Below are 27,683 nucleotides of genomic sequence, written 5' to 3'. Positions count from 1 at the left end.
TTTCATTCCCACTGAAGCCATTGGAGAAGAAGCTTCTGAAACGGGGAAAAAAAGAATATAAGATTTAATTTCAGATCTCACATCATAAACCCCAGAACTCAGACAGAGTATTGGAGCCACGTGATCTGATCAGGTACAAGCCATTTCAATTCTCAAACTCTATTATCATCAATAAGTTGAGACAGTTTTCGCTAATTTCAAGAGTTAAGGCAATCGATACCATTGCGTTTTGTATAATTTCTTTATTTCAAGTTTCTAAATCTTTAATCGTATATTCGCGCTTAAAAGGGTGCGTTTTGTGTGCGTTTGACTCTCTGAAAAGTTTACTTCTTGGCTTCTTTTTGATCGCTTGGGAATTTCTTGATACGTGTTCTTTTGTTGATAATTTTATATTTAAGGATTAATTTTAAATCGAAATTTCAATGTTCATATTGTTAATACTTCATTAAATGAAATGTCACGTTCACATAATGGAAAGAAAAAAGTTGATTTGTTTTTCTATTATTATCATTTGTCTAATTTCCTTCGTTTTTCATTTAATTTCTTGGCTACCAAACAGAGCATGACTGAAAAAGTAATTTTGTATGTCAATGGTCTCAAGTATAGTCTTAACAGTGGCTTACGCGTTATGAGAACAGGAAATTTGGAGTGATGGAACATTTTGTTCAATTAGTTGTATTATGAAGTCTTGATATTTGATCAATATTGGTGGGAAAGCATGAACATCGTAAAGGGTGTTGCTGACCTCATTCGGAGAACATCAGGTGGCTCCACCGGGGAGTCCTCTTCGGGGATACAACATGAGAGGTTCTCTCCTCCTCCTCCGAAGATCCGCTACAGGTAACTATAAATTCTTAAGAAAAGTATAAGTTACTGATTTTTGTTTGTACTTGATGGTTTTCATAGATAATGCTAGAATTCTTGGAAGTAGAATTTTTTTTTTCATGCCACGCTACATTGTCAACCTTGCTTATTAAGAATTGCAAGAAGGTAATATCATCCAGTTCTTAGTAGATTCATGTCTTTGGCTTAACTCTTTAGTGACAATTTTACAAAGCTTGTCAATAAACTCTCTTTACTGCTTCAGCATTAATTCTGGAGGTCATACTAGTTATATGGGGGAACACAGCTCTGTGCTTAAATATGCAGTCTCTTTATCCATATCTCATTGACATCAAGATAAAAAATATTTGTATGGCACTTGAAATATGAAGTGAATTTCAGTCAATTAATGATGTATGATTTGATTTCCTTATACTTAGTGGAATTGATACATTTATTCAAGTTATGAGCTATTCAGTGAGAGGTTTGCTGTACTTCTTTTGTGGGTGATTATACATTAGTTATTGTACACCAGCATTTGGGTGCTGATGAACAATGTTCTTTTGTTTTTGGTTTCTTTGTAGAATTCACATCTACATGACAGAAAGTCATGATTACTTTATTGGATTATCACACTTTTTTTTTTTTTTTTTTACTTTACTTTGCAGTGAAGTAGGTGATCAGGCAGTACTAAATACTCTTTGGGAGAGATATGAGAGCATTACTGATAAGGTATGTCAGGATATTTTTTTACTTTAAAATTTCTTCTACAGTTCAAAAATGTTAACTTGTCTAGCTTTTATAAGTGGATGCTGCAGATATTTTTAAGAAACAAAGGCAACTCTTATTAATAGTATGAGAGGTTTATCTTTCGACAAACTGCATTTATATGTGCTTTGTTTTTTGTAGTTTACTCCAAAAATGGAAAGGTATAAGGTAATTTTCTGGGAAGAAAAACACAGTCTGTTGTATATAATTACAATCCTTCGGAGTTCTTATTGTGTTTAATAGGAAGAGGTAAAAATAAAAAGGGGAACAAAGTATATAGAGAGGAGGTATAAACAAAATTAATGGTGTTCATCAACTTTAACTATAATCAAATTCTTCAATTTCAGATTTTGCAGGTCTTGAGCTTCATTAAGGCTAGGTTGTACATTTTTTCTTTTGTTTTTTGATGCTTTATTAATATGATGAAATAAAGCAATATCCAATCTGGGCTGACATTTCATTAAGATGAAAACGATGAATTTATAAATTTTCCTTAGCAAGAAGAGAATAACACTACTTGAAAGATGCGTTGTTCTTTTGAAATAGAAAACTACCCAACTAGGATAAATACATTTACATTTTAGTGCATTTGACATTTTGCTTCATTTAAGAATCTTTTTCCCAAACTCTATTTATTTGCTTCTCCTGTACTCAATAGTTGGGCTTTTCATTGGGAGGTTCAATTTCCTTTCTCCTTTGTTATGATGGATAAAATTAGTTCCATACATGACTCTGCAATTGTTGTTGTCCTCAACTTTCAAGTCCATATATGAATCACTTACCTCCTCTCTACCTAGTTTTGAAACCGCAAAATTCAAAAGACTGCTCCCTTTTCCTCCCATTAAGTTAATTCCCATGTTGCTTTTGTCTAAAGCTTGGATTTTGGTTGGGACATGGCTTAATGACCAATGGTACATGTTTTCTGATCCCAAGAGTAACTGATTATAACAATGAGGGGTAAGAAAAGAAAGATAGAAGAATTTATGGTAAAGATGAGAATTAGGATTTTGGGGGAGAGTTGGAAAATGTCTATAGTTATTTTTAGTAATCAGTACGTGCTTTAAACACAGAGTATAAGCCTTTTTTATGTGCATGTCATAAACAAGAACATAACTCTCAACTACACCAATAAGGATTTTTTTTTTTGGGAACTCTCAACTACACCAATAAGGAAACTTTAAAGCTTCCCAAAAAAAACATAATTGAAGCGATAAAAGTCAAAATATTGAGCAAGACAAGTTCTATTACCTATCCCTATGTGTAGCATATGTGAGTAGGTCTCTGCAGGGATTTTCTTTAGTTCCTCCCAACTGAAAAGAAATCAACTTCAGTGAGTGAGATGTATCATGATTTTCTCATATGATTAGAGTCGTCTCAATGTATGTGCTCTCAGGGCACATGTTAAAGCCATTAAAAAAACTAAAGTTTTTTTGATTATTTCAATGTACTTTATTTACTAGAAGGAAAAAAAAAACACATTTTTCAATGCATTGGCCATAACGTAAGCCTGTTACGTTGCAGCTTGCCAAGCCTAAGATAACTACATCAGTAAGGTTTGGGTAGAAATGTTATTTTTGTGATGTCCCCTGGTAAAGATTGTCCTATCTAGACTCGGCCTGAATCCTTTTACTGATTCCTCCTTGTGTTGATTTCAATCTGCTGTGCTAGTTGTATGGTGTTTGTTCTCATCGCTTTTTGTTAAGCATAATTATTATATTCATACTAATACAAGTATCTTTTGCTCTGTAATTTATTCAATTTTAGGTGGAAAAGAGAAAGTTGTTTCATGTTTTTCTCAAGCAATTTCTTATTGTATTCAAGAACTGGGAACCAGTTGGTGGTCATCAGTTGTCAGAGGCTTCTTCAACAACTGTTCAACCTGCAGAGGATTTGTTACATTATGATGATATAGTTGTTGGGTGCTCAGCTGGACATCCTGCTGAACTCATTTTGACATTAATTGAAGAGATCACACGATTGACTACGTTTGTCACTGAGAGTAAGTTCATATTTATTTTGTTGTGTAGCAGTTTGGTTATAGACAGATTACTTAAGGTTGGGTGAAAAGGGGAATCTCCAGTGCATTGAATTGATAAATTTATTACAGGCACTTTCTGGATTGTTGATTCTTTTGGATTTACCTAAATTGATTTTGTTATAAAATGGGTATTCAAGGTTGAATATGGATATTTTCATGAAACGAGGTGCACACATTTTGGGATTTAATATTGTGAAGTATAGTGAGATGGGGTTACTTTGTTTTATATATTATTTCTTATGATTGTTTTTCCCCTATTTTTTGATGCCAAGCTCTTAAGCTGTATTAAAATTTGCCCTTATTGATTGTTGCTAGACTTACGAGAGTCTTCCACAAGCTTGACCAGCACTTCTGAAGCTTTTCTTGTCTTGGATGCTTTGAATATTGTTATCCTTTCGATGCATAATTGCAGAGTTTTTGGCTACTATGGTGGGATTCACAAACTTACAGCGTTGATGAAAGGTAGGATTTTTTTCATCACCTTTTGCCCTGTAGATATTGGCATTTTTTGACTTTAATAGTTTGGATTATTGATAAAAGATTTTTTATTTACTTGTGATTAGATTTTGCGATGAATTCTTTGTTAAAGCTTAAACACTCTTATTGGGCTTTTACCTATCAGCTTTTGCTTTGAGGTCACGTGGTTATTTAACATAGTGTCATGGTTAACTTGACCATGCAATCTTATCTTCAAATCCCACTATTATACTAATCAAATTATAATAAGTTGTGTTTGTTATTATGATTCAATGATAGGTTGTGGTTATGTTCGTCCATGTGCTAGTGTGTGGGAAAGGTGTTAGAGCTTAAATATTATTGTTGGGCCTTATTTATTAGCTTAAGCTTTTACATTGAGTGGTTACTTATCACTCTCTAGACCTTGAAAGCTGATATCCAAGTTTCCTCTGACATTGTTGTTTTTCATAGTACCTCAATTTATTTTCATGTCTGTGGACTTCAATGCCCATTTAATTATCTAAACTGTTATATTGTTCTGTGATCAATCTTTATAAATGAAGGGTCCTGATCTTTGATTTCTCATCTTTATCTCTGTGTCTAGCATTATTATGGGTCTAATAGTACCTAAAATCTATATTCACATTCTCCATTTTTACATTCTCATTTTTGTTTATTTCAGGGGTTGTTATTCAACTCAAAACAATAGCTGGTGCACTTTCTGCCGATGAAAGTTTTTCTAATTTTACAGTAGAGAAGACTAGACTTTTACAGAAAATACTTGTCTATGTGGTGTCAATAATGTGTAGCTTCATTGATTTGAATTCAAATGTAAATGAGAAGGCGCAGTTGTATAATAATACCATAGAGTTTTCTGTTCCAAGGCAAGGTGTTTCTTCAAGTGATTCTTCTACTAATTTGGAGGTTCCTTTTTCTGAAACAAGGCTAAATTGGCATAAGAAAGCTGTTGTGTCATTGATGGAAGCTGGGGGCCTTAATTGGTTAGTAGGTAAGGTAGGAAATTTTAGTTTCTATTTCATTTATTAAAGAGTAATACTACACTTACAAATTTTTTTTACAAAGATCTCTATATAAAGTAATGTGACAAAAAATAAATGGAAGAGTGAATTTAATGAGTTTAACTTTTTATTTCACTATTCCATTCATTTTTTGCCACCTCATTTTGTATGAAAATCTTTGTAAGATTTCTTTGTAAATATAGTATTATTGTTTATTAAATTGGTTATGCATACAGAAAAATTATATCTGCATAGCAGTGACATTATCTTGTAAATTACAATTATTTATATTTTAAAGGAACTTTTTTTTTTTGGTGAATTATTGTTTTGACCTTTGATTCGTTACTCACTTTGCTTTTGTGCAATAACTGTGCACTTAAAATTGACTTCTGAAGATTCAAATGCCAAGATTGTGAAAAAATTAAATCATTATACATTTGTTTGTATTATCCTTTTTTTTTTTTTTTTTTTTTTTAATTCAGTTTTTTTGCCCAATATATTTCACATGGACAATGACTTGGATTTTAGACCAGAAGGTGACCTTGATCAAACTCCAACCTTGAATAGACTTTCTTCTCTGAAAATTAAGATGGATTTCAAGCTTCTTGGACTAGCACCCTGATTTTTTCTCTGGAGATTTACAATAGTTGACTTATTGTTGATGCATTTCTTGTGTAATATTTCTTAAATTTACTAAAGTATCACTTCCTGTAATGATTATTCTTTTGCAATTATTATTTTTTTTAATTTTTCTTTATTATTGGAATTTTTTTATCAAATTGTTGACAGAAGCTTTTCATGTATTGCAGAGCTATTGCGTGTCATCAGAAGGCTGAGTATGAAAGAACTGTGGATAGATATATCACTCCAGTGCTTGACTTTGAGAACCCTTCGTTTAGCTTTATCAGAGAACCCAAGGGGTCAAAATCATTTTAAAAGCATTGGAGGGCTTGAAGTTCTATTGGATGGCCTTGGAGTACCATCCACTAATGTTCTACTAATGGAAAATGACACTCATGTGGATATGAAAAGGTATATAAATTTACTTTTTAAGCTTGCATCACATGGTTAATTTATACCTTGGTACTGCCTGGATTGTGGATTGTTAGCAAACATTGCAAAGTTATTGATGAACATTATGAAATTAATTCTTTGAACTGTGCTGCTTTTACAGTTCAATAGTTGAGATGAAGTTGATGAAATGATTGAACTCTTTGAAACTGTTTGCCTGAAAATTCAATATTCACAAGTCTAACCAAAGAAACTTTTGCAATTATACATAATTTCTTCATGGTTTGAGGAGCTATATCTCAAAAGACCTCAACTTGTAAGCCCATGGTGATTCCAAACTAATCCAATGGGGTAGGCTTTCTGAATTTGAGACTATTTGGAGACTCTACTGGAGTTGATTTGTTGCCAACATGGATATTTAAACTATCCATTGTAGCTGTTGCCAATCGCAAGCTGTGCATGTTAATTTCTAGTTTTTTGTAATTCATTCTTTTTCCACTAATGGAACATTCTAATGGCTTTGTTTACATTTATGCTTCTATTTAGGTTACACTCTTTGACTTTACTTTTTCCCTCTTTATGTGTATCACTCTTTTTTTTTTTTTTTTTCCTCATTCTAATGTAGTGTTTTAAATTTTATGCAGAGGTGAAAATCCTTTGCCACAAATTTTGCAGCTCCATGTTCTTTCTCTGGAAGTTCTTAGAGATGCAGTGTATCCTTTGTATTGCATTCTATTGAATTTAAGAAACTTAACTTTTCATGCTTCTCAAGCATTCATTTCACTAATGAAACTTTTGATTTTCATGCAATTTGGAATTAGTTAAGTGCATGTTATACTCTTGCTGCTTGGATCACGCTATACATATATGTTCTGTCTGGCTAAGCTTCCACTTTAATGCTGTCTTTTATATTGGGGACCCCTAGTTTTGCAAGGATAGTGCAATGTTTATTTAGCTTTGATATGCTCAATGCAATCCTGAGCAACTTACTTTTAATTATTCCCCAAGCTTTCACTTTAATGCTCAGTCTTTGTCCTCAGCTTACCATCAGTGTTGTAAATTTTATTCTACCAATTAGTGAAACCCTTAACTAGTATTCAGCTTTGGGAATTTGAACAATTTGCAGTTTCTTTGTGAAAATGGAAGAGTTCATAAATTTGCAAATAGTTTTTGTTCACCTGCTTTCATGGTGCAAGAGTACAAGCAGCAGAGAAAGGACTTGCATGTTCAAGATGATTTTCCGATGTCTGATTTTGACTTGATGAACGTGAGAAGGCGCATAACAGAGCCTTCTGTTCGACTTTCAGAAAATGCTTCTTATTCTCAGCTTTGGAGTGATTATGTTGTCAAGTTGAGCAGAGTTCTTTGTTCTTTCCTCGCAACAGATGATGTTAAATCTCATCATGGCCAAGGAACCACTAGTCGTGTTGGCATACTTGTTTCTTCAGTCTATGGTGACCTTTCAATTAAATGGGTCATGAGGGTTCTTCTTACAGTTTTTCCATGCATCAAGGCTTGTTCAAATGAAAATGAGTTGCCAAGTCATTTAAGGTGAAGTATTATAAATATTTTTGTTGAGGAATCTATGGTAGCTTTGATAAGGATCCTGCTTGCTTCTTATTCATTTTTCTTGTTTGTCTTGGCTTCCCTTTTTCTTTAATTCTTTTTCCCTTTATCATTAAATTTTTTTCTGCAGGATCTTTGTCACTACTATGCAGCACTGTCTTCTTAATGCATTTCGGAGAGTTCTTGTTTCGTTTCCTGCTTCACTAGAAGTATTTCGGGAAGAGGGAATATGGGATCTTATCTTCTCTGAGAATTTTTTCTATTTTGTGCCGGCTTTAGAGGAATTTTCTAAAGAGTGTTGCTCATATAGTGATGGGTATTCTACCTCCAATAGTTCATACAGTCACGCAAGGTCTAGTGGAGTTGAAGTTCTTCAAATGGAAATAATTTCATTGGTTGAATTTGCTGCAACTTCTATCGGGGTTGTGCATAACTTGGTATGTTATTTTTTCATTGGCAAAATATCCTTTCTTCATTAGGTTTTACGTGTTTCATCTCGTTTTTAATTTAACATGGATGTAGATTTAGTCTGCATGTTGAAGTATCGTTAATTCCCAAAGCTTAATTTGCTAGATCAAATTTAAATTAAGCACTTGTCATGTGGGTTCAAACAAATACTATAATACATGTGGATTTAACCATGGACCCTTTATTATTTGTAATAAATTAATTGATGTGATGTGACATGAAGATGTAAATAGAGGAGCTTAGGTTTAACCTGATTTTGATATCATGTCGAAACATTATCAATCCCATAAATTTAAGCTTACAGGAACAAATCCTGCGTTAGTATTTAATATTTAATACCTCATGATAATAAGTTGAGATTCAAGTGGGGACTTTAAAATGGATTTTAGGTCTGCTATGGATATAAGGTGAGCTTCAACAAGGAAAGCAAGAAAATTGTTGATATTATTTTGTCTTAGAGCAAGAAGTTGTTCATGTTATATTACACTTTATAGAAGTGTGGCCAATTGGCTGCAAATTATCATATATCTGTCTAGTTTAATTGATTATAGTTAATTGACTTGTTTCTAACATCACTACTAAGTGGAATATTCCTTGCCACATGCTATCTACACGTATATCAGCATTTCTCTATTTCGAGGTGGCATACTTCCATCCCTTCCTTCTTATATCATAAGGAGCATAGTTACTTTTCAATTTAAAAAGGTAGTATTAAGTTAGGTAAGGGCCAAACAGTAAAAGTTAAAAACTTGGACACTCGTTTGCATGCACATGCATGTGGACCAAACATAACCATAACCATAACCATAAAACAATCATAATCATGAAGTACTGCTTTTTTATTTTATTTTTTTGATTTAATAGGGGGACTTGGACACAAGATCACTTATTCAACTTGGCTTTCATACCACATTTAGCTACTACTTGACCTTAAAGTTTAAACTTATAGGTAAGGGCTATATGATAGTGTTTAAGCTTTGAACTGAGGGAAAATACAATGGAGGTGACCAAAAAGGGTACCACTTTTTATTTTATTTTTATTTTTTATATGTAAATATAAACAGTAAACAGTATCCCATTGCTAATACCAGAAGATTGAAAACCAAAAAAAGAATAAAAGAAAAAAGAAAAAACTAACATCAAACTAAACTCAATACAAGATCATGATTATTTATAATGAAGAAAAGAGAAATATTCTAAAGGTGAACATTCTCCTGTCTTGTATATATGTATACATACACACATGTATGCATGACTATAGGTTGTGCGTCTGTAATGTTGAGCATGGTTGTCACAGCTTCCAGCATTGTCTTTTTGAAGTAGTTTCCTAGAGTGTATTTCTCATTTCATCATAGTTGCTCACCCTTCTAGTCATTGAAGCAAAATCTGCAATCATCTTTTTTCTGGGATTTTTGCTTACTTTATTTTCTCCTCGTTTTCTGGCAGCCCGAATCTTCTGCTTTATTAGATGCCCTTGAACAATCTGCATATAATCCTGAGATTGCTGGTGTTCTTGCAAAGAGTCTGCTTCGCATATTACAGCTTTCAGCCGAGAAAACTATCTCTTCTTTTAAAACTCTTGATGCAGTTCCCCGGGTGCTTAAAGTTGCTTGCATCCAGGCTGAAGAATCTAGGAGGTCTGGCAATAGAAGTCCTTCTGTTCATAGTTATCAGATATCTGATTCCTGTGAGACAGCCCAGAGCTGGCATCAATGCATGGAAGCGTGCATGGACCTCTTTATGGAGTTCTGGTCGATAGCAGATGATGCAAAAAGTTTGGTTTTGCATAATTCATCATGTATTGACTGCTTATTTGATTTATTCTGGGAGGAAAGTTTGAGAAATAATGTGCTTAAGTATATTCTTGACCTCATGAAGGTATTTCTTTTAACAAGTATACTTTTATATTTAGCATATGATTAACATGCTGTTGTAACAAAATATGCCCTTCCTTTGTCCATGTTTTCAGATTGTGCCATTGACTGATGAAGACCGAACAGCAATGTTGCAATTATGTTCAAAGTATTTAGAAATGTTTACTCATATAAAGGAACGGGAGAAAAGTTTTGCAGCACTGTCAATTGATCTATTGGTTGGAATGCGAGATATGATCTCTAATGATCGATTGGTATATTATCCTGCTATTTTTTTGCCTGCTACAAGCTGGCTCTTTGAAATTTGGATATTTCTATGTCTAACTGAGTGTTTGTTCCTTCAGTACTATCAGGCTTTGTTTCGTGATGGAGAATGTTTTTTGCATGTTGTCTCTTTGCTAAATGGTAATCTTGATGAGGCAAATGGAGAAAAGTTGGTTTTAAACGTCCTTCAAACACTCACATGTCTCCTTTCAAGTAGTGATGCCTCAAAGGTATATGCCGCTTGTTTTTGTTGGATTGTTATTATGTTATTATTTCGCAGATTACTGAATGTTGCTTTGTTTGATTGTCTTTCAAAGGTTAATAACTGGTTGAATATAACTTTTCAGGACACTGTTCATTATTTTTCTTTGCTGGTTATTTGAACTGTCATAGAAAATTTGAAACGATTCATGATTTTCTACATTTTCTTCGTAATTGAATGATCCAATACTGCTTTAGTATGCTGTAGTAGTCTTTCAATCTTCTTTAGAGTGGAATGGTAACAATAAATTTGCTTATATTTTTTTATTTGTAGCTTTTGGCTGGGTTAAAACTTTTTTGCTGTCATTTGCAGTACTTATTGGAATTCATTGCAAAAGTTTTAGTTGTGGTTAGGTTCTGTTTCATATTATATCCTTTAGATTTGTGTACAAACTTTTTTGTACTTATTGGAATTCATTGCAAAAGTTTTAGTTGTGGTTAGGTTCTGTTTCATATTATATCCTTTAGATTTGTGTACAAGGTGTGGTTGACCAACATAAACATAGGGGAGGATTGTAAAAGGGGATTTATTAACCTTCTCGACTTGATGGGGTTATAACTTTTTTGAGTTGAATTGAATTAGAATTTTGAGGATTTGAAGTCCTATTCTGAAGGCATTTAGGTTTTTACAGTTATTTTAGATCTTTCCAATTTTGGATGATTGGTTAAGGGATTTAAGTTAAGGGTGGCGCAGAGTATTATTGACTCAAATCAAACTTATTTATGGCTTGATGTTTAATCTGTAAGATAAACAAAGAGACTTCAAATTGCCTGTTTCCTACATTGTCCAATGACTTCTTTTTGATGGGTTAGGTTCTGCAAAGCAGCTAAACTTGCTTGGTCTGTCCATGTACATTATGATTTATTACTTTTGAATAAAAATTTTGCTCATGGGAAAAGGAAGAAGGCCAAGATTGTATGAAAAACTGCAGTATTAACTTTTTTTCAATGAATGGGAAGATAGAAACAACTGGTTTTTAACTGATAGAAAAAAAATTGAACATTGCTAATTTGTGGGGTTAAGTTCATCTTTATGTGTCGCTTCAGGCTTCAGTTGCAATGGAGTTTCAAGATTCTTCTTTTATTTTTTTGTTTGTTTATTTAACGTAATTTGGCAAGAGTATTGGGCTGTTTTCTGTGTTCGTAGCAAAAATTTGGTTCAAGGATGAGCTGATTGATTGTGGATTGGGACATGTGTTTTTTATTGTATTGTTTAAAGGTGGTCATTCCTATTAGGGTTTACTTTTCATATTGATCTATCTGTTCACTTCTGTAACTTTATCTCATTTTCATTATTAATACTAATTATATAGTTTCTTATTAAAAAATCAAGTTTTTACATTTTTAAGTTGATGTATTTGCTTTTGCGAGTTTAGGTATCGAGTCTTACGTTGTCCATAGCTTTTCTGCTAGCTGTTCCTATTTTTTAGCAGCTTGTTGACCTTTTTGCACATGTTCTTCGTTTTGTTCAATGGATTTTTTTTTTTTTTTAATTTTTGCTTTTCAAAAAAAAAAAAAAAAAGAAAAAAAGAAAAAAGAAAAAAATGATGTTTAGTAGTTTCCTTTAGTTAGTTTTATTGTTGTTAGTCTAACATAGTGGTTCTTAAATTATATTTCTTTTCCTTTCCATTTTTGTTGCACCATGTCATTTTCTAGCCATTTTAATTATTGGCTAACTAATTTAGTATTGCAGGCTGCATTTAGAGCTCTTGTTGGCAAGGGTTATCAGACATTGCAAAATTTACTGCTGGACTTTTGCCAATGGCGTCCAACCAAAGGGCTTTTAAATGCTCTGCTAGATATGCTTGTTGATGGAAAGTTCGATATTAAGAGAAACCCTCTTGTACAGGTGACTTTTTCTCTAGAAAATTCTTTGATTTTAGCATAAGTTTTCCTCTATCAAATAACATACACTACGATTAACCAGTCTGTTCCTTTTCGTTTTTATATTTTCCTAATTCATGCTAAGTATTGTGTAACCTTTGGCTGTGTGATTGAGCATCATGATCTTGCTTCTCATATGTAATTTTCTTCCTCTGTTTTGACTCAGAATGAAGATGTGATCATAGTCTATCTGAGTGTTTTACAGAAGGTTGGTAATTCATTTCCCCCGGATTGTTTTGCTTCTCTTTATCCCTAATCATCTGTCTGAATTCTGCACTTCTTTGTTTTCAACACTGTGAATTACTTTGTTTTTTAATTGTTTGTCATTGTATATCATTACTTGTTTTGTGATTGGGCAGAGCAGTGACTCTTTGCGGCAGTACGGGCTTACCGTGTTTCAGCAATTGCTCAGGGATTCCATTTCTAATCGAGCTTCATGTGTCAGAGCTGGAATGCTTCACTTTCTTCTTGATTGGTTTCCTCAAGAAGATAATGATAACATCATTTTGCAAATTGCCCAATTGATCCAGGTCATAGGTGGGCATAGCATATCTGGGAAGGATATCCGCAAAATATTTGCACTCCTCCGAAGTGAGAAAATAGGCATGCAGCAAGGGTATTGCTCACTATTGTTGAGCAGTATTTTGTCGATGCTAAATGAGAAGGGGCCAACTGCCTTTTTTGATCTCAATGGAAATGATTCTGTAAGTCCATATACTTCATCACGACAATTTAAGAGTAAACTATTCTTGTTTAAGACTATGAAAACTTACTGTGGTAAAGTTATATTCAAGTTTTGGAGCTTCTTAAAGCATGAGCATCAGTGTAAAGAAATGCAAGTGAGAATTGTTAATGGTATTCCGTATATCCAACAGTCAGAAAGTGAGGGGATGGAAATTGGATCCATAATAACCTTTTATTTTCTTGTTTATGCTAGGAGAAATATTGTCTAATGTCTCAAAGCACTTTTTATAATTTTAATACACTATCCAGAGCACATTAGTGTTCCTGGGATATGTTACCAGATCAATAATTCTGTGCTTATTTTCTAATACTCCAAACAAAAAGAGTTGGACATTTTGAACATCTTTCTTTCTTTCCGTTGAATTGGCACCCCTTTTGTATCCTTTTTTCATGTTTGAGTTGCCTCAGGGGAAGACAGTGACAAAAATGTCTTTCTTGTAGCTAATAGTCAATCTTTTCTGTATTCTTGTAGGGGATCATAATCAAAACACCTTTGCAGTGGCCTCTCAATAAGGGTTTCTCATTTTCTTGTTGGCTTAGGCTGGAAAACTTACCCAGAAGTGGAACCATGGGCCTTTTTAGTTTTCTTACTGAAAATGGAAGAGGATGCTTGGTGGTTCTTGCAAAAGACAAGCTTATATATGAGGTATATTACAAATTTGTGCTCAGGAAATTCCTCATGGTGCTTTATTTATATCCATACCGAGGATGCATTGTATTGAATCATTCAAATAAAGTAAATCTATTACATTAACTTGTCACAGTTTTTTTTTTTTTTTTTTTTTTTTTTTTTTTTTTAAAACACTTTAAGCTGTTATGGTTTCTGCTGGTTTAACTCAGTGTTAGTTTTTCATGTCTTTTTCAGTCGGTAAATCTAAAGCGACAGTGTGTTCAGCTGCATGTTAATCTAGAGGGAAAGAAATGGCATTTTCTTTGTATAACTCATAGTGTTGGAAGAGCATTTTCTGGGGGTAGCCTATTGAGGTGCTATGTTGATGGTGATCTTGTTTCATCTGAAAGATGCAGGTTTGTATCTACAATGCATCGTGTTTTATGTTAGAAATTTTTTAAGATTAATATATATCTTCAAATGGATAGAACTTCCCTGACATTTCATCCCTTATGGTTCAGTTATGCGAAAGTGAATGAATTATTAACCAGCTGCTCAATTGGCACAAAACCTAAAATGGCACAAAATGAAGGAGATAATGCCCCTGACTTTATACAAGATTCATTTCCTTTTCATGGTCAGATTGGGCCTGTTTATTTGTTCAATGATGCCATTTCATCAGAGCAAGTCAAGGGTATCTATTCTCTAGGGCCAAGCTACATGTACTCATTCCTAGATAATGAAGCTTCACCTTTTTATGATAACCCATTGCCAAGTGGGATTCTTGATGCTAAAGATGGTCTTGCATCCAAAATTGTCTTTGGAATCAATGCGCAGGTTCTCTCTTGTTCTGAAAGAAAAAAATGATGTTCTAAAATTTGATTTGTTCTCTGAGCAAACTCTAAGAAGTTTGGTTTCCTTTTCAGGCAAGTAGTGGTAGAAAATTGTTCAATGTCTCACCAATATTGGATCCTGCATCAGATAAGAGTTCATTTGAAGCAACTGTAATGGTTGGTACACAGTTATGTTCCCGTCGCTTGCTTCAACAGATAATCTATTGTGTGGGAGGTGTATCTGTGTTTTTCCCGCTCATAGCTCAGTCTGATAGGTATGAAATTGAAGAAAGTGGATTCTTTGAGCATACGTTGCTAATGCCTATCCCAAAAGAGCGTCTAACAGCTGAGGTTATTGAGCTTATAGCATCTGTATTAGAAGATAATTTATCAAATCAACAACAAATGCATCTTCTTTCCGGATTTTCAGTACTGGGGTTTTTGTTTCAATCAGTTCCACCACAGCAACTCAATTTAGAAACACTTTCAGCATTGAAACATCTATTTTACGTCATTTCAAACTGTGGTATGTATCATGAACTTGTCTTTCAGTTTTAATGGAGTGGCAAATTTTAATCTTCATCTTTTGTTTGATTTTCCATGCCTTTTCCTTTTTCCTAGTATTCTGATTAACTTTTGAATGTAGATGATGTAATTTTTAGCATCTTTCTTAGAATTTTTTGTTTCCCCTTCAGGCTTAGCTGAGCTCCTTGTGAAAGATGTCATATCAAGCATTTTTCTTAATCCTCTTATCTGGCTCTACACAGTTTACGAGGTGCAGCGAGAACTGTACATGTTCCTTATTCAGCAGTTTGATAATGATCCAAGGTTGCTTAAGAGTCTTTGTAGGCTCCCTCGTGTTATTGATATAATACACCAATTTTACTGGGATACTGCTAAATCTCGATTTGCTATTGGAAGCAAGCCTCTTTTGCATCCCATTACCAAACATGTTATTGGAGAGAGACCTAGTAGAGAGGAAGTACGTAAAATTCGTCTTCTTTTATTAAGTCTTGGTGAAATGAGCCTGAGGTATAGTATACTTAAACATTGAACTTTTATCCTCTTAAAATAAATGTTTTGATATGGCAGATTTTCATTTCCTTTTCAATTTTTATTGAAATGTCTTGTGGTATATGCAGGGAGAACATTGCAGGAGCTGATATAAAGGCTCTTATAGCCTTTTTTGAAACAAGTCAGGATATGGCATGCATTGAGGATGTTTTACATATGGTTATTCGTGCTATTTCTCAAAAACAAGTGCTTGCTTCTTTCCTTGAACAAGTCAATTTGGTTGGTGGCTGTCAAATTTTTGTTAATCTTCTTCAAAGGTATGTCTCTTGTATTTGGATTTAATACATGATTTTTTCCTTGAAGCATGGCAGTGATCTTGTTCGTCTTTTCAAGTTCTAGAATTGCTTTACTTTTTCAATATATATATATATGCAAGAGTTGAACATGTATAAAGATAATGCCAAATAGCCTTGAGGGGACAAAATCTATGCAAATTAATATGTATGAATATAACTATAATCAAAAACCTGAAATCCTAGTGCTTGTCACCCCTCAAACAAATTAACTAGCTGACCACCCGGCCCAGTTGAGTTGGACAATGAATAGGGAATAATCTTGGAATTACTTCTTAATATTAAACTACCATATTGGATTTCCATCATTCAAACAGGGAATATGAACCTATCAGATTGCTCGGCTTACAGTTTCTGGGAAGACTTTTGGTTGGTTTACCGTCTGAGAAGAAGGGTCCAAGGTTTTTCAATCTTGCTGTTGGAAGATCCAAATCTCTTTCAGAAGTCAACAGGAAAACCAATTTAAGGATGCAGCCTATTTTCTCAGCTATGTCTGATAAGTTGTTCAGATTTCAGCAGACTGACAATTTGTGTGCCACTTTGTTTGATGTTCTTCTTGGTGGTGCTAGCCCTAAACAGGTTATTAATGAAATATGAGTTGCTGTACTTTTCTTATTTCATTCAGCTTATTTAGTCATTTTAGCTTCCTAACTGCAGTGCTGTTTAACAATTCAATGTGAAATTTGTTTTTGAAGTTCTTTTATTTAAAATTGATATTTGCAGGTGTTGCAAAAATATAACCAGGTTGACAGGCATCGAAGCAAAGGAAATAACTCCCACTTTTTCCTTCCTCAAATTTTGGTTTTGATTTTTAGATTCTTGTCTGGCTGCAAGGATGCATCTGCAAGAATGAAAATAATCGGCGATCTGCTTGATCTTCTTGATTCAAATCCTTTAAATATTGAAGCTCTCATGGTATGAATACTTATTGTTACATTATATGTACACTTGTATTTATTGGACTACTATCTGACCAATCAGATTTTGTATATAGGAACATGGTTGGAATGCCTGGTTAGCTGCTTCTACAAAGCTTGAGGTGTTAAAAGGCTACAAACCTGAGTCACCTAGCCTAGATGACAATGAGATAAATGAGCAAACATTTGTAAGAAGTTTATTCTGTGTTGTTCTTTGTCACTATATGTATTCTGTAAAAGGTGGCTGGCAACAGTTGGAGGAGACAATTAATTTCCTTCTGATGCACTATGAGCAAGTATGTTTTATTCTCTGTACCATAAATAACTATTTTTCATTTATTCTTATTTCTAATTTGTTTAACAATCCAAGGTACCTTGACATTTTCCTCATGCAGGCGGGCATCTCATACTGGTACTTTCTCCGTGATATTTATGAAGACTTGATTAGGAGGCTGATAGACTTATCATCTGAGGAGAATATTTTTATATTGCAACCATGTCGGGACAATACATTATTTCTTCTACGACTTCTTGATGAGATGCTAATCTCTGATATTGATCAGAAACTTCTGGTATTCACCAGATCTCAGAAATTTTTACTGGGTCCTTGCTTGCCTTATAGCCATCTTATAAAAATTTCATTTTACATGGTTATGAACTTATGATCATATGACTTTAGAGGCACGCCATTTTTATCAATTTTGCGTTTCTTCTCCGTCCTAATCTTAGTTAGATTAATCCCTAGATGCAACACCATTCAGGTTTGTTCTTGGATTGTGACTACATGCAACACCATGCAAGTTATAAATCTGTGATGAGAACGCCTAAATAGTCATTTGATTACAGAAGGTTCTAGTTGGCATATGCAAAAATATGGGCACTAAATGCATTCAGATGATTGGATTTATTACTTCTAATACATTTTGTTAGATTTCATTAAAGTGTGACTTTCCTTTATTATTTAAGTTTATTTGGTTTTTTGCTAGTACTCATTTGCATGTTTCAACTTAGTGTATTTTGATCCTACATAAATCTAAAAGTTGTGATAATATTGTGGGTGTAAGATGCCTTTTTCTTGAATGAAGTATTGACTATACGTAGCAGGTTGAGATTTTCCTTTGGTTATTGTGCTTACCAATGTTGCTTTCTTGTGTTGGTGTTTAGTTCCTCTTGTAGAAACATTTGGTATTCTAGTGACGTGTTAATTTTTCTTGGCTGCTATGCATGCACCTAACGATATACCTTAGTTTCTGAATACAATGAATAGGCTTGTAATTTCATGGTTACATACTCTCTTATTGGTTGCTGAATGGAAGTACTTTAATACATACTCTCTTATTAGTTAATGAGAAAAGGTGACGGTTATTTTATTTGTCTTCCTTGCAGTTTCCGGCAAATATCTCTGGTTTTTCTCTGGATTCCTTAGAAATAGACAGCGTCAAAGATTTTAGCTCTGTATTATATGAGGTTCTGCAGGGAGAAGCTGATGGACAAGTATCTAGGTACTGCCAACATTTTTTTTTGTGTGTGGTGATGTTATAAAATCTATGTTAATGTTTATACCATATATCTGTTCCTGTAATTTATTCTGAACTAGATCTGTGTTCTGTTTTGGTTTGTTAGGTCTGATCATTTTTAACTCCCTCTAGTCAAAGACCTGTTTCTGCAGTCAGTCTTAAGTACTGCCATTTTGGTTTTGATTTGTTAATTTGTGAAGTTGGCTACTGAAATGAATGTCAATCTGCTTTTTCTATGTTGCTTCTTTAGATATTTGAAAACATGGCTGTTTGTGTGGTCACTGAAAAGTTTTCTTTTTGTTTCCTTTTTTCCCTGTAATATTTTGGGTGATTTGCTAACTTTCTGTTCCATGATTAGTTAAATTATTGAATGAGTGAGATACATTTAAATATTTATGCTATTTGTCTGTTATTATCTGGAATTAAATCTGCTTTGATCTAAAAAAAGAAAAAAGAAATGGAAGTAAAATGAGTAATTTGAAAGCTTATCCACTTTAAAGTTTTTATAAAGTATTCATGATTGGTAGAAATATTCATGGTTGCAGGCAGCCAATCACAAGTGAAGCTATCATAGTCGATCACAAGTGGTGGAATATATATGATAATTTGTGGGTCATCATTAGTGAGATGAACGGGAAGGGACCAAGCAAGATGCTACCCAAATCATCAGCATTAGTGATCCCATCATTTGGCCAAAGAGCACGTGGCTTGGTAGAATCGCTGAACATTCCTGCTGCTGAAATGGCTGCAGTTGTTGTATCTGGAGGGATTGGCAGTGCATTGGGTGGAAAACCTAACAAAAGCGTGGATAAAGCAATGCTTTTGAGAGGAGAGAGGTGCCCAAGAATTGTATTTCGACTTGTAGTCCTATATCTTTGCCATGCTTCTTTGGAAAGAGCTTCACGGTGTGTCCAGCAGTTTATTCCACTTTTGCCTTCTCTTCTTCCTGCCGATGATGAGCAAAGCAAGGGCAGATTGCAAATTTTTATTTGGTACTATTTCTTTACACATTTGATTAACATCTGGAAAATTTTGTGCATATTGATGTTATACAGCTTAGTTTACTACATTTTCTTGGATAGGTGTTTATTTCCCTTCATTCCAGCATTTGCTGTAAATATTTGACTATCCAATGATATTTTTCCAGGGCTCTGCTTGTGGTCAGATCCCAGTTTGGTACTTTGGATGATGGTTCACGTTTTCATGTTATTTCACACTTAATTCGAGAAACAGTCAATTGTGGGAAATCAATGCTTGCTACTACCATTATGGGTAGGGATGAATCTGAGTCTGGCAGCAACTTAAAAGAAACAGGCTCCATTCAGAATCTAATTCAGAAGGATCGAGTGCTTGCAGCAGTATGCTTCACATTTTAATTTTGTGTCTTTATGCATATTTACTTTTGTTGTTTTAAGTAGTTTCTATGCTCAAGATTTCATTGATTTCACTTTTATATTTCTTGCTTCAGTTAGTTACTTAATAACATTCAGAGTCAAAGAGTTATGCATACATTTGCTATATAGAAGCTAGTGTGTGCTTGTAACTGGCAATTTTTTTGCACAAATTGAAAATAAATATCTATCATAATATTGGGAATGTGATATGACATCTAATTGTGTTTTCATGGAAAACCTTCCCTAAAAATGCCTTACCTAGAGTTGATCCTTCCAAAGTGATTTGGAAGGATGATTTGGGTGCAGTCATGATTTCATATTCCCCCTTATTGCAAATCTTATATAAATTGGACTATCACGAGTTCTAAGACTGCTGACAGTTATGCATACTCTCCGTATAAATCTGGTTCAATATTAACAAAATACTGAAAAATGTAATGAAGATCTTATATCTGCATTGAATTTGACCTGCCTTTGTTGTTGCAAATCTTGTTTTGTATTACTATGATACAGTATGGAGGTTGGTGAGTTCCTGTGCTAGCATCTAGTAGAAGATATTTCTTAATTGATGTATCCAGATTGTGTTTCTTTTCTATCTATCTAGTTTGTTGATCAGTATTAACTGTCTTTTTTCATTGTTCAGGTTTCTGATGAGGTAAAATATGTAAAGACATCAAAATTGGACCGCAACAGGCAATTGCTTGAGCTTCGTGCTAGGGTGGATGAAAATTCCTCTGTAGAATTAAGTAATGCAAAAGTATTTGAAGATGAGATACAAAGTGGCTTGAATACTATTCTTGCTTCAGATGATTGCAGAAGAGCTTCATTCCAGCTTACTCATGAGGAGGAGCAGCAAAATGTCGCTGTATGTGTACAAGTTTCTTTATTGTTGGGCATCCTAAGTTTTCACTCTTGGATGTAGCCTCAGTACTATTTTTTCTTTTTGAATTCATTGAGTTTTTATCTTTTGCTGCAACAATCACTTTTTGTTGATAGGAAAAATGGATACACATGTTCCGTGCTTTAATTGATGAGAGGGGTCCTTGGTCCGCTGATCCTTTTCCAAATAGTTCTGTAATTCACTGGAAATTGGACAAGACAGAAGATGCATGGCGGCGTAGACCCAAGTTACGACAGAATTATCATTTTGATGAAAAGCTGTGTCATCCACCATCCAACATTCCTACTGATGAGGCTAATGTTCCTTTTAATGAAAACAAATCCAGCTTTGTTGGGCATATCCCTGAGCAAATGAAGCGGTTTCTACTTAAAGGAATACGCCGAATAACTGATGAAGGGACCTCAGAACCCAGTGAGAGTGATATTGAACCAAGTGGGCTGAAGGCTTCTGTCCCAGAGGATCCCTCAGACAGTCAGTGGTCAGAACAAATTAAAGGTGGCAGTGATCCGAAGGACATTGTTGACAGGAAAGATTCTTCTTCCTCTTCACCAGAGATGGAAACTAGCGAGGTACTTCTGACCTATTTAATATGTGAGACTGCAATTAAAATAAAGTAAACGTATTTCTTAATGTTTGGCTTGCCGTTTCAGGTTCATTTATCGGTTCCATGTTTTCTGGTAACACCAAAGAGAAAATTGGCTGGACGTTTGGCAGTCATGAAGAAAGTTCTACATTTTTTTGGTGAGTTCTTGGTTGAAGGTACTGGAGGTTCATCTGTTTTCAAGGACTTCCATGGTTCTAGCAGTTCTGATTTAAACAAGCCTGATCAAAAGCAGAAATTTTTCAAATGGCCTGAATATTTTGATTTAAATTCCGAGATGGGGCTTCCTACAGATAATGCAGAGGCAGAAAACTTGCTTCAGAAACCATTAAAAAATGTTAAGCGTCACCGAAGATGGAATATTGGCAAGGTTGGGAAAGTTTTTTTATTTTTTATTTTTTTAATTCTATTTATATATGCTACACATATTCTGACTCAATCTTATTGATTCTGCTGATTATAGATAAGAGCTGTCCACTGGACACGGTATTTGCTTAGGTACACTGCAATAGAGGTTTTCTTCAGTGATTCAGTTGCTCCTATATTTTTTAACTTTGCTTCGCAGAAGGAGGCTAAAGAGGTTGGAACCTCGATAGTTACTCTCAGAAATGAAATAGTACTCCCTAAAGGAAGTAATAGGGACAAGAGTGGAGCTATCTCATTTGTGGATAGGCGTGTAGCACTAGAATTGGCAGAAAAGGCTAGAGAGAGCTGGAGGAGAAGGGATATAACAAACTTTGAATATTTGATGATTCTTAACACGCTTGCGGGAAGGTCTTATAATGACTTAACACAGTATCCTGTCTTTCCTTGGGTTTTGGCTGACTATTCCTCAGAAGTTCTTGATTTTAACAAGTCATCAACCTTTCGCGATCTTTCCAAACCTGTAGGAGCATTGGATTCAAAGCGGTTTGAGGTAACAATTATTTGTTTTTTAGTTTATTGAATGACATAATAAATTTGATTTCTTTGGATTAGTTCTTCGTGAATAACTTAGCATTTTGCCTCACCTATATAGGTGTTTGAAGACAGATATCGTAGTTTCTGTGATCCTGATATCCCTAGGTAATCTTCTGACCCAGTTTGGAATTTTGTAATGGTACTCGGTTATATTTTTTAAATTGATTTCTATCATGTCCAATATGCTTGTTTTCCTTTGTGCAGTTTTTACTATGGCTCTCATTACTCGAGCATGGGGATTGTGCTTTATTACCTTCTTAGATTAGAACCATTCACATCTCTCCACCGTAATTTGCAGGTACTCTTTTCTTAGAATTGTAATTTTGAGTCCTTTTTTTGGCACAATGTGTTGCATATTATAATGCAATGCATGTGCAGTCAACCATCTTTATCTTTGTAACTTTTACAGAAAAAATCAACATCTGACCTTTTCCTTTTTCTTTTAAGTTTTTAAAAACTTTTGCTACTTTCATTTTCTTGTTTTGTTTTTTGAGTTCAGTTTTTTCTTTTTTTAATTTTTCCTATTAATTGAGCTGTAGGTTTGCAACTTTTCATTTCTATGTTTTTTGACCTAAAAAAAACAAAATAATCTCTCCTTAAGGATACTCCAAACTATGTTGTCCGCTATATTCTCTTCTCCATCAAGAAAGGCCAAGTAATTGAAATGCTATCGATATTGAAGGCACTTGAAAGATTTTACACCGGATATCAAAGAAAAATCTTGAGAATTGCATGCTGTGTACCGTATTTATTTATTTGAACTTTGATGCTTAAATTAAATATCAAGGATTAAGGATATGAGACTCTTATGCTTCTGTATCATTTCAAATTTCAAGTGCTTATTTTTCATTTTTATGTATAGTATAAAACATAATGAAAAGGTTTATTGATGATGGGTGGTATGATAAAAANACTCCAAACTATGTTGTCCGCTATATTCTCTTCTCCATCAAGAAAGGCCAAGTAATTGAAATGCTATCGATATTGAAGGCACTTGAAAGATTTTACACCGGATATCAAAGAAAAATCTTGAGAATTGCATGCTGTGTACCGTATTTATTTATCTGAACTTTGATGCTTAATTTAAATATCAAGGATTAAGGATATAATCTTATGCTTCTGTATCATTTCAAATTTCAATTGCTTATTTTTCATTTTTATGTATAGTATAAAACATAATGAAAAAGTTTATTGATGATGGGTGGTATGATAAAAATGTTGAATATGCAAAACAAATATATATTGGTCATTGATATCAACAGTTTTTCTTTATAAAATTACTAAAAGGTAGCCTTTTGACTTAGTTAATCCTTTTCAATTCAAGATGATGACATATTGATCTTGAGGTCCGTTTAGCTTCAGTATGTTTTTCTAATTCTTATTGTTCAGTTGCTTTCATTCTAGCCTACTGCTTAAGTGGTGTGTATTTAATTGGTAGTTCAAAAGCTTCACTATGTTGTTGTTGGTCAGGGAGGTAAATTCGACCATGCAGATCGTCTTTTCCAAAGCATTGAAGGCACATACAGGAATTGCCTCTCTAATACAAGTGATGTGAAGGAGTTAATCCCTGAGTTCTTTTACATTCCAGAGTTTCTTCTTAATTCAAACTCTTATCATCTTGGAGTGAAACAAGATGGAGAACCTATAGGTGATGTTGGTCTCCCTCCCTGGGCCAAGGTATGGGTAGTTACTTCATGCACCTCTGAGTCCAGAATGCATTGAGGAAAATATCTTATTCGGAACCTTTTCTTTTGGTTTTGAGTTTGTGGTTAATTTATCTAGATAAGATGTATAGTTGTTTGGAACTGATGTATTGCGATTAGATGCACCATTTTAACTCCTTTGTATTTTTCACTTCTCATTGTGTAGGGCTCACCCGAAGTATTTATAAATAGAAACAGGGAAGCGCTTGAAAGTGAATATGTTAGCTCGAATCTTCACCACTGGATTGATCTGGTTTTTGGTTACAAGCAGCGTGGAAAACCAGCAGTTGAGGTATCCTTTGATGATTAATAATTTCAGTATATGTTCTATAAGTTATTGCAAATTGGGTATTGATTGTTATTTTCACCTACTTACTTAGCTATTGAACAAAAATTGGATTACAGGCTGCAAACATCTTTTATTATCTAACTTATGAAGGTGCTGTTGATCTGGATACCATGGAAGATGAGTTGCAAAGATCAGCTATAGAAGACCAAATTGCTAATTTTGGTCAGACACCCATCCAGATTTTCCGTAAGAAACATCCTAGAAGAGGGCCACCAATTCCAATCGCTCATCCCTTGCAATTTGCTCCTAGTTCCATTAATTTGACTTCCATCATTAGTAGTACAAGTACTCAACCATCAGCTTTTGTGTATGTTGGTATGTTGGATTCAACCATTGTTCTTCTGAACCAGGGGCTCACCTTGTCAGTTAAGATGTGGTTGACAACACAATTGCAATATGGTGGAAGCTTTACCTTCTCTGGTGCTCAGGTCTGTTTTCTAGTTCGTTCACTGGATCTTATCATCATAATTTTGAATTATCTTTCTAATAAAAGTATGTTCTAATTGCACACTTTTCTAAACAAATTGTGTCTCTGGATCCTGATGTAATGATACAACTTGCAAATTGTTGCAGGATCCTTTCTTTGGAATTGGTTCTGACATTCTTTCTCCCCGTAATATTGGGAGCCCATTAGCTGAAAGTTTTGAACTTGGAGCACAATGCTTTGCAACAATGCAAACTCCATCAGAGAATTTTTTGATTTCATGTGGGAACTGGGAGAACAGTTTTCAAGTGATATCTTTGAATGATGGAAGAGTAGTGCAAAGCATACGACAACATAAAGATGTTGTCAGTTGTGTTGCAGGTATTTTCTATTTGTAAAGGTTTCCTCATCAAAGAAGTGTAAGCAACGATTGGCTGTGTAGATTATTTGAATGTTTTTTATGGTGTTGGCTTAGGCATTAATACTGTAGAGCCTATACTCCTATCTAAGACGGAGGGTTGCATGTGCTTGAGTACTCATTTAATGTGAATCCTTTGGGACCACCTGATTGGCATATTGTATCCCATGTGTTTCTTGACTGGTATAAGTTGTAAGGGCTGACAATAATCCCCATTTTTAAATCAGGTACACAGTTTGAGGGATTGGGTGTGTACTTTATTTGAATGGTTTGGCTGTGGTGTCTTAGGCATTCATAGTGTAGAGCCTACACTCTTATTAAAGAGGGAGTGTTACACATACTGAATACTCATGTAATGTGAATTGCTTGGGACCATCTACTTGGGATATTATATCCCAAGGATTTCTTGACTGTTATAAGTTGTAATGTCACAATAATCCCCAATTTGGAATCTGATGCAAAGTTTGAGGGAATTTTGGGTATTAAGAAGAAAAAAGAAAAAATGGTCATGCATCTGTTTAGGTATTGCGCTGGTGTGGGAAAGGGAAATGAAAGGACCTTTCAACCACTTGTGAGCAATGTGGCATTGTTATTTTGATTTGTTTATTTAATGTTTCTGGAATCTCTTTTTAGTAATTATTTGTTTTCTGCTGGAAGAGATCTTCTTAATTCTTTATTAGCACTAAAGTGTCTTAAAATGATTTTGTTTCAGTGACTGCTGATGGAAGTATACTTGCAACCGGAAGTTATGATACCACTGTAATGGTGTGGGAAGTTCATCGTGCCAGAGCCTCAGAAAAGAAGGTTCGAAACACACAGATAGAACTACCCCGTAAAGACTATGTCATCGTGGAAACTCCCTTCCACATTCTCTGTGGGCATGATGACATAATTACATGCTTATATGTTAGTGTGGAGCTTGATATAGTTATCAGTGGGTCAAAAGATGGAACTTGTGTATTCCATACCCTGCGGGAGGGAAGATATGTGAGATCATTACGTCATCCATCTGGGATTGCATTGACAAAACTTGTTGCCTCTCGTCATGGACGGATTGTTTTTTATGGTGATGATGATCTCAGTCTGCACCTATTTTCAATTAATGGGAAGCATCTTGCTACTTCAGAGTCCAATGGCCGCCTCAACTGTGTTGAACTCAGTGCATGTGGTGAGTTTTTGGTTTGTGCAGGTGACCAAGGACAAATAGTTGTCCGGTCTATGAATACGCTAGAGGTTGTGAAGAAGTATAGTGGAGTTGGAAAGATAATAACGTCTCTGGCTGTGACTCCAGAAGAATGCTTCTTAGCTGGGACCAAAGATGGATGTCTTCTGATCTATTCTATAGACAACCCTCAGCATAGAACTAATCTTCCTCGGAATGTCAAATTCAAAGCTTCTGGGACAGGATAGATCTATATTTCATAGAAGGAGCTATGAAATTTGCGTTGTTAACCTCAGGTAATTTTTGTTGCACTTAATTTTGGAACTGTTTTGCCCGAAATGAAGAAAATGATTATTTTATATGTTGAAATAGTATATTTTGAAAAGCACAAGTTCTGATTGGACGTAACATTTAAAGATTTCTCTGCCGTGGCAATTTTACTAAGCATCTTAATGGCCCGGGGTTTTGCCTTGACATTTTGATGAGTTTTGTGTGTTAAACCAGACTCATGATTGCTGAGTTATATGCATTGTTAAAATGTTCTAACCTTTATTTATCCCATCTGTAGTGATGTATTTTCAGACATTAATACCAGTAATACCAAGAAGCATTCTATTTTATTCTCTTAATTTTAGTTTTCTTTACATTAATAATTATGATAAGTATCATTATGGCAGTGGGAAGTCATTATCTTGCTTTCACCACTGTATTGAAGTTTCTCACTGAGGTTTACTCCATCCCATTCTTTGTTATTTTCTCCTGCAGGAATCTCTCCCGGAGATGCAAGAAGCGATTTTCAGACCCCCGGACTCTCCATCAAGAATTATTTCTTCATGGACTTGATCATATTGAGAGGTTTTGCCTGTTGGTGTTACCTTAACGGATGTGACACAGGAACTTCATTATGCAATACACAAACAGCTTGAATAATTTGAGAGGCGAATTTTTTTTTTTCTTCTGTTTAACATAGTTAGGCGGGCAAAATGGTACCTTCCACAAATTCTGAAGTTTCATCGTCTTGATGGTGAGGAGAGTTAGGAATCAGAATCAGGTATCAACACATACATGTACATTGTATTCTTGTAAGGTTAGAGTAGAAAATGTTGTGTATTAAGTTATTAACCATAGCAGCATTATCATAATCAGAGATAATTGTTTAGAAATTTTCTGTTATTTTTATTTCTATCAATTCCTTGTACAGATAGGCGTTCATGCCTCTTCCAAAGTAAATGGCATATTTTTTTGCCCTTATTTCTTCTCCCTTTCTTTTCCAAGGATGTCATATTTGTTGGCAGCTACTTTATATTCTAGGTTTCATATGTGCTTAAAAAGCTCTTTCAACGTAATAAATT

The 27,683-nt window shown here is 34.4% G+C and overlaps 1 protein-coding gene across 1 annotated transcript; it reads left to right on the top strand.

The window, feature by feature from the left end:
* Positions 1-27,582, top strand: LOC116106312 (BEACH domain-containing protein B). Its single transcript, XM_031392666.1, has 41 exons — positions 1-133; positions 639-840; positions 1,491-1,554; positions 3,355-3,589; positions 3,944-4,090; positions 4,767-5,093; positions 5,913-6,135; positions 6,759-6,827; positions 7,216-7,665; positions 7,811-8,117; positions 9,595-10,026; positions 10,118-10,276; positions 10,367-10,516; positions 12,241-12,396; positions 12,598-12,639; positions 12,791-13,135; positions 13,648-13,821; positions 14,041-14,201; positions 14,307-14,622; positions 14,712-15,144; positions 15,314-15,650; positions 15,761-15,949; positions 16,303-16,564; positions 16,709-16,900; positions 16,980-17,198; positions 17,298-17,474; positions 18,289-18,404; positions 18,965-19,411; positions 19,567-19,777; positions 20,457-20,678; positions 20,810-21,283; positions 21,365-21,685; positions 21,779-22,231; positions 22,334-22,380; positions 22,480-22,573; positions 23,746-23,952; positions 24,145-24,270; positions 24,384-24,755; positions 24,901-25,132; positions 25,882-26,627; positions 27,097-27,582. The coding sequence occupies exons 2-40, from the start codon at positions 719-721 to the stop codon at positions 26,577-26,579; spliced, it is 9,708 nt and encodes a 3,235-aa protein (XP_031248526.1). The 5' UTR covers positions 1-133; positions 639-718; the 3' UTR covers positions 26,580-26,627; positions 27,097-27,582.
* The last annotated feature ends 101 nt before the right edge of the window (positions 27,583-27,683 follow it).

The sequence above is a fragment of the Pistacia vera genome, unplaced genomic scaffold (assembly GCF_008641045.1).
Source record: "Pistacia vera cultivar Batoury unplaced genomic scaffold, PisVer_v2 Contig512, whole genome shotgun sequence".
In the NCBI taxonomy this organism is placed as follows: Eukaryota; Viridiplantae; Streptophyta; class Magnoliopsida; order Sapindales; family Anacardiaceae; genus Pistacia; species Pistacia vera.
This window is presented reverse-complemented; position numbering and strand designations above follow the sequence as displayed.

What these genes read in the sequence shown, in the direction of transcription:
- LOC116106312 (XM_031392666.1), top strand. Translation starts at nt 719, where the DNA reads ATGAACATCGTAAAGGGTGTTGCTGACCTCATTCGGAGAACATCAGGT. An exon ending in GTGGTGCTAGCCCTAAACAG is followed by an intron (nt 16,565 to 16,708) that starts GTTATTAATGAA and finishes TGATATTTGCAG; the next exon opens with GTGTTGCAAAAATATAACCA. An exon ending in AGATTGCAAATTTTTATTTG is followed by an intron (nt 19,412 to 19,566) that starts GTACTATTTCTT and finishes ATATTTTTCCAG; the next exon opens with GGCTCTGCTTGTGGTCAGAT.